Here is a 12163-nt window from a genome sequence, read left to right on the forward strand (position 1 = left end):
GCGGGGCGGCGCGGAGCGGCGGCGGGGTCCGGCCGGGGGCGGCGAGGCGTTCCGCGCCCCTCGGGGAACGATCCCGACGAGGAAGAGGCCTTGGAGCTGTGTCGGGGCCTCTTCCCTGGGACAGGAGGGGACTGGTGCCTGGGTGCCCGGGGGAGGGAAAGGGTCACGCCTCACCTCTTCGATCTGCAGCTTTGCTGCTCCAAAACAGGTACTGAAAAGCAGCCATCTCCCCTCGCCCCCTCCCCAGGTGGGCTGCGCAGACCAATCGCACTGAAATGATTAGTAAAACTCACTGGGATTGCCTTCCCCCGCGGGGGCTCAGCGCCCGTGCAGGACAGCGGGGTGGGTCGGGTTCTCTGAGCATCTGAGTCTGTGAAGGTGTCTGGCTGGAGGTGGGTTTTGTTGTCCTTATCACTGATTTACACGGTCGCAGCTCTGTAGGCTTCTTTGAATGCTCTCCTACCCCCTGGGCATCAGTGGTTTTCTTATCCAACTTCCACAGCCTCCTCAGTTCTGCATTTTTTTCCTAGGGGCCTCATTTCCAGCCTGAGACAGCAAATGGCGATGGCAATCGGTGTGCCCTGTATATGCAGAGACCATCCTCCAGCCAGTCCTGAGCAAGCTACGATGGCAAAGGCCAACCAAGCAGCCAGAAGAGGTGGTGAAGGGGTTTATGGGGTATAAAAGAAGTGTCTTCTGCTCAGCTCTTTCTGCCTCAGCAGTAGCAGCAGCAATAGCCAGAGGAGACTGTATGGATTTGATGGGAAAAAGCTAGTGGTTCTGGCCACAACAGCAACTTCCAGCTTCCAGATAGCAATGTCCCTTTCTTCCTCACAGTTTCCTCTGCCTCTGCTGCTGTCTAGGTGGTGACATCTGGTCTGACTGGTCAACACAACTGTCTGGTTCATTATAAAGGACTGAGATAAGAACTTTGTCTTGCCATTGCCTGATTAATGTTGGCTCTGCCTACATGCTCTGGCTGGCCCGACTTTCACTCCCCCTTCCGTACCTCCGGAACAGGACATTCATAGACAGAGAAAGACTTGAAGAAACATCTCTATGCCTTGCAATCCTCTGAGCATATAGATTCACATGATACAGCACCATATTGATCTAGCTCATAGGAAAAGGTCTTTTTCAGGGCACTTCTCTGGAGCTTGCTTTCCCTGGGTAGAAGGAAAGAGGGATGTTTTGCTTTCAAATCCTTGCATGAGACTTTGAGCTGTCATGGTCTTGAGGCATGTTTTTTTTGTTGTGGGGTTTTTGGTTTTGCTTCTTTTTTTTTTTTTTGTAAATCCCAACAGGCATATGAATTTAGCCTATGTAAAGAAGATTGCTTTGGAATTTTCAGTCAAGATCTGGTTTGCTCAATTGTGGCTGGGCAGAGAAGACAAAAGTTCTTTTGATCTTCTATTCTCAGGTTGAGAGGACTTTCCTTACAGGTCAAAAGAAGAATCTGAAGGCAGAAGGACCACTTTTACTAACCATGGCTCTGATACACTTTTGGAAATGACACCTTGAAGCTTTCAGGAACAGTGCTGCTGAGGAGCAAGTTGTAGTAGGAAGGGGTAGATTTGGACTTGCCTGTAGATGATAAAGGAGACCTCTGCAGTTTCTGCTCTACAAGTCAGCTGTGAAGGGAAGAAAGGGGGTTACTTTCCTGTCCGTGCAGCCAGTAATTCTCCTGGCTCTGGACTAAGTGGGAAGACCAAGATAATCTGGGAATTCACCCTTACCAGGCTGCAAATGTTAGGAATTGTTTGGAGTGTGTGGTCAGAGGATGGAGTAGTTAAGGATAGAAAAAGGCTGTCTGGGGATTCCTGGGCTCCTCTGTGATAAACAAGGGAGTATTTCAGGAACCTCAGATGCGAGAAGGAAGTCTCTGGAGCATGAATGCCGTTGGTCATGGGTGGCTGGCCACTCAAAAGGGACTAGGCTTGGACTGAAAGACCACAGAAAGGAGAGGATTCTCCTGCAAGGCCCAGCTGCAGGGGAGCAGCTGCCTGCCTCTTGAGGAGAGTCCCAATGGAGAAAAAAATAAGAAATTCATGGAATTTAGTAAGCTGTAGCTGCAGCCAGCTCTAGAGATAGCAACAGGTGAAACCAGATACTTCTGTTGTGGGTATCGAGAGATAGCATGGACTAGAATATTTTCCAGAAGGGAAAGTCCTTCCTTTCTCCAATGAATAATGAGTCTTGTACCATTTCCTGCAGTCCCAGCAGCTTTCTGCAACAGTAAACCTGCGTAATAGCCTGAAATATGCATCCCATTTGGGAATCTGACCAGGGAAAGAAAACAGAGATAACAACTGTATGTTTTGAGTCATCTCTACACTTTTGTTTAATTCAGTTTCAAAGGATGTATTTAATATGAATAGAAAGCAGAACAAAGGCAACTACATCAGGCTGATGACAAGCCCTCCTGGGACAGCAGTGCAATGACCCAATCAAACATAATTTAAGTGTAATTCTACAGCCAAAACCTACGGAGAATTCACAGAGCTTCAGATCTGAAGATGGCTTAGGCCATCCAACCATGCATGAAGTTGATACGAAGCAGCAGAGCTTTATGTTCTGGTAACAAAGGCTCCAGATGACACTGGATGTGTATAAATGAGGGCAGGATTTAGTCTACAGAGTTATGGGCAAGGCATGACTAGAAGAGGATTTTCAAAGAAGAGTCTTGAGTAGAGCGGTGAAGTTACATTAAGATCTTTTTCTTGATATAAAGAACTCTCTGATACTTTCATGTCACTCATTTGATCCCTGCGGGGGATTCAAACTCTGCAGTGTCTGAGACTTTTTCCACAACTGTGTTTTGCTTCCTTTACAAAAAGAAACAACTGTTGTGAGGATTGCTAAAAAAAGCCAACAGTCCCCAAAGTGCTGCTTTATTTATCCTCATGTGATCAGTCAGTTCATATCATGTAATAAATAACTCCAAGTCCTAAGATGTTAGTCCTAAAATTATTGGAGTAAGGGAAAGTTTTTCTAGGGTAAGAGTGCAAACAATTTTTGCTCATGAAAAGAGAAAAGGGGAATGGTAAAACCTCTTCCATTGACCCAGCTGATCAAATAGTTTAAGGCACCACCTAGATAAATTTCAACTCTGAAACAGGAGTAAACATACTATTTTTAACAATTTTTAGAGAACAGAAAAGTAATACTATGGTCACATCTCAATTACTAAATGAGACAAGACAGTGGTGTGGGAACTGAAGATGCCAGAATGACATAAATGGCTGTATATTGCACTGCTTTTGCTTATGAAATCACAGCCCAATCTGGCCAACTGAAGAGTCAAAGCTCTCTCAGGCATGGGTGACAATTAAGCTTATTGCAAAGGCTTACTACAGAAGATCTATTATTATTATTATTATTATTAGCAATAGCAATAGCAATAGCAATGATAATCATTTGAAGAGCACCTTGATGTGTATGAGGTGCCTCTCAAGACAGATTAAAGAGCAGTTTTTCTCAGGCAGTGCTGATAAACTTTAAGGTGTCATAATGTGTGAACAAGTTGTTTCCAGGGATGAAAGCAGAGAGGAGGGATGAAAGCAGGCAGGCCTAGTAGCAGTATGATGACAGAGTTCCTGGTGGTGAGTGAGGAAGAGAAAAGATTGCTTTTAGGGAAAAAAGAACCCATCATCTTTTAGTTGGTTGGGGAGGCACTTTGGGAAGGGAATGGAGATCAGAATCACAGAACAGCTGAGGCTGGAAGGCACCTCTGGAGTCTAGTCCAACCCCTCTGCTCAAAGCAGAGTCACCTAGAGCAGGTTGTTCAAGGCCGTGCCCAGTTGGGTTTTGGATATCTCCAAGTGTGGAGACTCCACAGCCTCTTTGGGCAACCTGTTCTAGTATTTGACTACCCTCACCATGGAAAAGTGTTTCCTGATGTTCAGAGGGACCCTCCTGTGTTTCAGTTTGTGCCCATGGTCTCCTGTCCTGTCACTGGGCACCAAACCAAGAGGTTGGCTCCATCTTCATTGAACCCTCCAATTAGAGATCCTTTTTGTGGAGTCAAATGGGAGCTGCAGGAATGAGAAGCGGCAGGGAAGATAGTCTGCGGGAAACGTAGACAAACAGGACACTGACAGAGTGACAGAAGAGCACAACAATACGTGCTCATCCAGTACTGTTGACTTGAATGCACTTCAAGTCACATCTTTGGATGCAAGACTGCACTTGTCAGGGAAAACACACACGTACATCAATGAAGTACAAGTCATAACAACAACAAACAGGGAGCATTTCCTAGAAAGATTGGATTTTTTCACAGGAAAAAACCCCAACATGAAGCAGTTATGTTATATGGGAACTATGGGTTGGGGAGCTTCCCAGAAAGCCAGCTGCCCCTGTTCCTAATTATTTATTATTCATCTCTGTTTCAGTCCAAAATGAGGGCTGATTTATGGGAAATTACTTACAAAATGAACATGGAAATATGGGATGGATGATGATTAATGGGAGCTATGATACGTGCCTGCAAAAATGCAAAGGGCATAAACATCCAGGAGGGGAAGGTTGACATGGGGTGACACGAAAGGGTTTTCATATGAGTAAATTAATAACGACAATGTATTTCCTGATGGCGACGCTATTAGCTCATAGAGTAAGCTTTGAAGAGAAGATTAGGAGACATGGTGGAAAGCGTGTTGTTCCTCACTCCTGCCCTGAAGACTCCACTACAGGAAAGCCTTTTGTGTTGGATCTTTGTGAAGACCCAAGTTGGATTTATGTACTGCAACTTTATGCTTCATTTTGCAGGTATGATGGGTACCTAATTACCACTTTTTTGTTTCCTTCTTAAGATGCTGATACAAAGCAACAAACTTCTGGTTTGCAATATAAAGAGCAAAAAGTATTTGAGAATATATTTGAATCATGGATGTTTAAAAATATGACTTGATAAAATAAATGACTTTTGGATGGAAAACCACAAATGCCATCATGCTCGGTATCAGAAGTAAGGCTCTTCCAGCCTTAAGGCACAGTAGTTTTAATGCATTAATGCTCAAAAATGACAGGGTTATCTTTGGATCCATTAAGAGTTTTCACAAACCACCTAAATAAACATGCCACGTGATTAGACAGTGAAGCAGTAGATCAAGTTGTCAGAAGTGATTTACATAGAGTTCATGGTTCCCTGAGGCAAGGGAATGAGACAACTTCCTGAGGTCCCTGAATCCCTGAAACCAGAGACTTGTGGCTTGAAGATGAAAATGACTACTACAGTATAATGACTTTCACTGTCTACTCCCCTGGGAGTGGTAGGTCATCTCCAACACTATCCCATTAATGCTACATTTAATTCGTCTCAAGTTGTCATGGGCTTGGTTATTTTCAAAGTATACTCTCATTCTATTAGGCCTCATGCCTGCAACTAACTACAGAACAAGCAACAAGAATATAATTTTTGCCTCATGACATTTTCATTTCATGCTAACAACAGGACGTGCACAAAGTCTCTGCCACTCCGGCAGATGCTGCATCTCACCTGGTGGGAGCTGAGATGCTACTAGAGAAGAGACGGCAGGCTGTCTGAGCACATGAAATGGTCTGTAAGAGTCTGTGGCTGTCCTAGATTCTCCCACGCCGACTTCACTGGGGGCTCTGAATCGCGTATTAAGGGCAGTGAATGGCCTAGAGTATCTATCAAGAGTGATGTCAGTTAATTACTACCCCTGGGATTCAGCAATGAGTTGGTGCACTGTAAGTTAATGACTTCCAGGCACGATACTTGGCAATTCTACCATTATTATTTTGCAAGGAGACTTCAATGACTCTTCATGAAGCCAGCCAACCAGAATGTTGTTGATCTGCTGTTTGCTTGCCTGTTGCACAAGATATTGGTGAAACTCTCACTACCTATTTGTTGACCTTTCTTTCCTTTCATTCTCTCTCTCCCAGTATACACAGATGTGTCATTGTCTCCAAAGGAGACTTCACTCTTTAGCAAACAACATCAAGAAAAAGGCCACATCCCTTTCCAAATTACAATTCAGCCTTCTAAAGATGGTTGTCGACAAGACATTGATGAATTCAGACACAGCTTTGAGATTTCTCAAAGGGTTTGAGGATTTCCATTGTCAGACATGGCTATTGTGCTACGAAAATGACTCCCAGCTGAAAGAGTGAGAAAACATTTTAAAGGACAGCTCAACAGTATTAAAAAAAGCTGGATACCCTGGCACCCTGGGGGAAAAGCTGCTAACAAAGTTAGTGAGATGGGTTGGGACAACATTTGAGTGTCACAATAATTTCATTGCATAATCTTTGTCCTGCTTACCCCCAGCTCACCAAAGACAATGGAAGCATGGGGGTTTCAGTTCCTTGCAGGAGACAATCAGAGTCTTGCATCATCAAGTCCTTTTTATTTTTTCTACAAGATTATAAAAGACAGAAATGCATTCTTGACTGCAAACTAACATTCAAAGTCTCATGAGAATAGATACCGCTCCCTTGGCCATCAAACTTTGGAAAGGACTCAAGATGACCGTGATGAATCTCATGGAGAAGCAAGCCCAAATAAACACAATTTGAATGAATAGAGAATGCAGTCATCCCATCAACAGATGAGCTTGGTTAGTCCTTGTCTCTGCAGCCCCTCTACGGTACTGTGTTACTGCTCAAACCATGTCAGATACAGCTTGCTAATGAAGCTGCCACGCTGGGCCTTCAGGCCTCTTACCATTTTACAGATGGACTTGGCCTCCTCAGAAAACTTATGGGAGTACACCTCTTCTGTCTCCAGCACTCTTCTGTCCACTTCTTCCCTCTTCACCTTCTCTTTCCTCCCACGAAATGGTGATTGCCCAGCAATCATTTCATAAATGAGACAGCCTAGTCCCCAGTAGTCAGGGCTGAGTGTGTATCTCTGGTTGTTCAACACTTCTGGAGCTGTGGAGGAGAAAGATGTGTCTTGTGGAAATGCTTGATATTTACATAGGCAAAAAAATTTAAATTTCTAGAAGTTCCATTTTGGTGACTGAACACAGAGGCACAGAGAATAGTGGGTAAAATGTAAAAATACCTCCTGGTTTCTGTTGATGGCATTACAGAAAATGCAGCATGCTACATGCCATGTTTTTTTACACTACATGCTACATGCCATGTGCATGCTGCCTTCTGACTTACTAACCAAGTCAGACCAATTAAAAAAAACAAAAAGAAGTTGAACCTAAGTATTAAGCAGAGGCCTAATCTTAAGAGTCCTTCCAGATTTCTCCATTTAGGGAAGAAATGACATACAAACACACATCCTGTAAACAGCAGTCACATTTCTTCAAAAGCAAATTCTGTCTTTTTGCTCAATTTATAACTTATTTCTTTCCCCCTTTAAAAAATACATTTATTTTGAACTGCAACCATCCAGTGTGCTTTGGGCTTATAGTCACTGTCTTGCAGGCATCCTCACTTCCATACATGGGTACAAATGCACACATGCGTGCTCACAAGCACAGTCTTAGTGCGTGCACAAACTGAGATAACAAAATTTAGCAATGACAACTGATTTGCTTGCTTTCATTAAAGTCTCTGTATGGTGTAACAGTGGCTCATATCAGCTAGTTTCTATTTAGTCAAATAAGCATAAGCAATTTTTATTCCAAGAAATATGCCCACTCAGAGAATGCGTGAAAATAATTACACTGAAATTAGAAAACAGATCTAGTTAAATCAGGGAGTGTGTTTTTCACCAATGACCATAGGTGCAGACTTACCCATTTTATCATAAACATATAAATACATTTTAACTATTATACAAAGTAGCAACTAGCAAGAAACCTTTCTTTTAGCATGTAACCCTCCTAAAATAAATCTACGCTAAAATGACTAGAATGCTGGTTGTTGTCTCCCCTTTTAATTTTCTTTGCTGATTTAAGATTATAGACCAGCCTCTTTAAGAGCCGCTGTGGTCCATCCTTCTGCCCACTTCTGACTTCCATGAGCATGACTTCTTGGTGGGTTGCTGCAGGGAACTATACCCAGCTGAATGTGAATCTTTCTTTACTATTTTTCTTAAGCTTATGTGGCAGAAAGATCTCCAAAACTCAAGTAATCTCAGCAAATTTAAAAAAAAAGAGCTACTGAAGACTTACCCATATATCCTACTGTTCCTACTCTTCCACGGATTGATTCACCCTCAGGGATTTTAACAGCTAGACCCAAATCAGATATTCTAATATGGCCTGGAAGGAAAAAAGAAATGAAACAACACAAAGCAGATATAATAATATGACCCAAATCAGTCCAAAACCACAACTGTTGTCTTTGCTACAACACTCTTGCAATTTACTGTTCAGACATTCTAAGAAAAGAGTGTTCTGAATTGGAGCAGTTTCATTGATAAGGAAAAGAGGAATTAGTAAGGGCATTACAATGCAGTGACATTAATTTTAACAGGGAGGCTCCGGACTAGAGTGGATTGTGTTAGGTATTTTAAAACCAACCAAAAAAAAGGCAACGAGAAACATGCTGTAGGGAAGTATCTTGAACTGATCGCAGGGGATGGATGGGCTGACATAATTCTGCAACTCTCTGATGGCTGAAGGAGCTACATCTGGTCTGTAAGTCAGCAGGAGATTTGATTACGGCTGCCTTCAGCAGCGAACAGGTACCTGGGTTTGCATAAAACGAGAGTTGGCTCCGCAAAGGCTGAAAGTACTTTTGAAAACGGAGCGGGAAGCACAGATTTAGAAATCACCACTTCCTTTGTGTTGTGTCAGCCTTGCAACGATAAGGATGGAAAACCAATGAAAAAAGGCAGACGCCCCCAGCAAAGCTGTGCTCTTGGTATCAGACCCTGCTGAGCAGCACGGCTGCTTTCTTCCACCCGTGCGGTGAGCTCCAGCACTTCACCCAACCCGATACAGGAGTATTAGTGTATGCTGAGCCTCTTAGTCACTTCAGAGCATTATTTGTCTTTGTGCAATATATATCCCAAAACTAACTTAATCTACTTTACTGTGAAAGCATCTCTGTAAATCTCTGAGACTTACCATAATCATCTAGCAGGATATTTTCTGGCTTCAAATCTCTGAAAATGAAAGATAGTAGTTATTTTTTGAAGCTGGTTTTGATAACATAACCATACGACAGTGTATGAGTGCATTTATTACTAGTAATAAACCAATTGAGTGTCAAGTCAAACAGCAAGGAACTCAGGAAACCAATACAACTTTCTACAACTCACTTCACAGATAGACTGAAACCATATGTCTTTTTCTAAACTGGAGTCACATTTTTTCACTAAGCCAAGCTTTTAGTTCCTAATCCACTCTATGATGGACTCATCCATCTAGTCCTGCAAGCCTTGTAAACCAACCCCTATAGTCCTATGCATTGTTAAATCTCTGCAACATTTTCTGTTATAAAATCTTTTGTTAAAAAGAAAAATATTTTAAATTTTAAAATATTTTACTTGCATATGAAAATGGAAATAGCAATCTGTTGGGCTCAAATTTTCTATGCCTAGCATCTGACTCAGAACAAATATGCGAATGTGTGTACATGCATTTGTGCACATGTGTAATAGTTTCAGCGAGTTCGGAAAATGAGGGGCAGAGTGCGGAACGCTGTGCCCAGATTAAAATTCTTCCAACAAACATTTGTGAAACTCTACTGCCTATGTGGTTTGGAGCAACGCCATGAAAATTGGCAAGGTGGTCACTCTGATGTCAAAGATGTGCCTTTTACTGCTCCTGTGAAAAAAAAAATAAAAATTCCCAAATCTGGCCAAGTTATAAACTTCTGAAAAAAAAAAAAAACCTCAGTTTTCGTATATTTAGCAGAGCCTTGGCAGGTCATTCTTCTGAAAAGTTTGTCTGCACCAAACCCACCAGCTGCTGCTTCTAGATGCTGCCCAGGCCAGCCCCGCTCAAATCCCCTCGCTCGGCCAAGGCTGTTTTCCAACCCTGCGGAGCTGAGCACAACTTTGCAGCCACGGCTGCCGTTCCTGGATGCGGTGGTGGGCTGCTGTCGAGGGGGGAGCCGGGCAGGTTTCTGCCCGTCCTCCCCACGCCGCTGAGCTAGAGCAGAGCGGGAATGAAGCCAACCTTCGTGGGATGGGACCTGGAGGTGTCAGAGGGAAGACAGGGACGTGCTGGGCAGGGAGCGTCCCAGAAGGGGCGTGCGATGGGAGCAGGCTGTGCTGGCTCAAGAGCCTGAATACGGCATCAGCGTGGCCGGTGAGGCAGGGAAAAACGTATTGCTGCAATTCATAACATCACGGCCTGACTTTTGTCTGATTGACTCCTACTGAAACACAGCGCTTAGCCTGGTGCAAATCCAAGAAGTGCTTGGCCTCCGTCTTTTTTTTAAGGCCTCCTTGCATTTGTGAACCAGCTTGATTCTGTTAGCTTCCCAGCAAGAGGCATTTCTTTTCAAAGAGCAGAGAGAGGGGGTCCTACAAGAGAAACCCTCGCACCGGGACATCAGTGCATCGCACGGAGTCTGTGCAGGAGCCTGCCCTGCGTTTCAAGCTGTACCACTTCAGTGTCATGAATTTTCCTGTGAATGGCGAGGGCCATTTTGTAGTTTTGACGATGCTGAGATTAAAATTTGAAAACTCGTCTCGTTTTTATTTATTATTTCAAGCAAGAACATAGAGCGCTGTGAACAATCTCCTCTTCTTGCTTGCTTCAGACCCTCTTGACCTCTCAAGATAAACTTCACCGGGTGCCCAGTGGTACCAAGCCTACTTTTCAAATAAACAATACTGAAATATATGACGGGCGGCCGCATGCTGAGGAGAAGCTGCGATTTTGTTTAACATATCACCGTGGGCTTTCCCTGCCTATCAGCAGAAGGTTTCCAATGCTGGAGCAACACGGTCAAGGGCATTTCCTATTTATTTTTAAAAATTTATTCCTAATCCCTTAAGAAATATTTCCTTGAAGAACTCAGACTTCATTAGTTACTTCATCTTCCACTCCAGCAGTTATTAGTCCCACTTAAAGCTTTGTCATTTGTGGCCAAATGACAAGAATCCTGCATGCAAGTTGGGAAATGGCATCTTTGAATGAGAAAATGAGGGAGTCCACGAGGACTCTGAGAACAGCAGTTCGGTCCTTACAGTCCTCTGCGATTTAGGGCAATTAGAGCAGGCTTTTCTTTCCCACCAGACATCAGTTGTCATTTCTGTTTGCAGATTTCTGGTTCCTCATGATCAAGGCTGGCTTCCTTTGCACGGCCAACACTTCCAAGTGCTGAGGAGGAATGTGATTCTTGTACTGAAATGTCTAGGAGAAATAAAACTCCCCGGTGGACACAGTTACATGTAAGGCTACTTCCCAATGGTACAGCTTCCTATATGTAAACTCGCCTTGCCTAAATATAGTGAAACATAAACTGCTGGCACTGTGCCCATGCTAGAAAGGCGATGGCGCGTTGTTTGGCTGTACAGGACAGCATAAACAACTCAGTCACGGTGGACAAGGCTTTACTGTGTATTTGTGTAATGCCTAGGACAATGCGATCTTGATGCTGACTGGAGCTTCCAGGCATGGCTATAGCATATATATAAATAATTTTTATATATATATTATATATATATAACAATACTTATATAAATATTTCAGGGAGAACCAGCAGCTTTTTATGTTTGCTTCCTATGAACAATCAACCTGTTGACCTTTACTAACATGATGCAGTTGAGAAATGTCAGATAAGTGTCACGTTTGGCAAGGGAATTCTGAATCAGATAAATCTGACTCTGAGCCTGGTTGTTCTCTCAGGTCACATCCACAGCGTGCGTCACCGGCCCGTGAGATGGGGATGTATTTTCTGTTGCTGTGATTTACTCAGAAGCATTTTGTTCATAGAAAATGAAATTAAGTCTGAGGAATAAGTGTTTTGTGATGAATTATTCACCTTGAGAAAGCGGTAGCATTTAGGCGCTATATTTTATTGACCTATATAGCACTTCTCATGGGTCCCAAAACATGCTGCAGTATTACAAATTAGGGGTCTCTGCAGATGCTCCTAAAATACTGCTAGAAAATGTCACCTACAAGGATGTAATATCATTCATCACCAAAATGAATGTGCCACCTGAGGTGTAAACTAGCAGCTCTTTTAAGAGTAACATGAAAACAACTGCTTAAGGAAGTAGGATGCCATTTCTCTCAGAGCTATGTACTATTTTGAGTGGCCAGATCTA

General features: G+C 43.2%; 1 protein-coding gene across 1 annotated transcript in view; it reads right to left on the minus strand.

Annotated features, from left to right (window-relative positions):
• The window catches only part of GRK5 (G protein-coupled receptor kinase 5), a 97602-nt gene that overhangs the window by 9471 nt on the left and 75968 nt on the right, over nt 1-12163 (minus strand). Inside the window, exons 10-12 of the mRNA XM_010564685.1 lie at nt 9003-9040; nt 8103-8192; nt 6695-6903 (exon numbers count right to left, since the gene is read on the minus strand). Of these exons, the coding sequence (XP_010562987.1) occupies nt 6695-6903; nt 8103-8192; nt 9003-9040 (337 nt within the window). The remainder of the gene's footprint in view (nt 1-6694; nt 6904-8102; nt 8193-9002; nt 9041-12163) is intronic.

This window comes from Haliaeetus leucocephalus, unplaced genomic scaffold, assembly GCF_000737465.1.
Source record: "Haliaeetus leucocephalus isolate CR32 unplaced genomic scaffold, Haliaeetus_leucocephalus-4.0 Scaffold184, whole genome shotgun sequence".
In the NCBI taxonomy this organism is placed as follows: Eukaryota; Metazoa; Chordata; class Aves; order Accipitriformes; family Accipitridae; genus Haliaeetus; species Haliaeetus leucocephalus.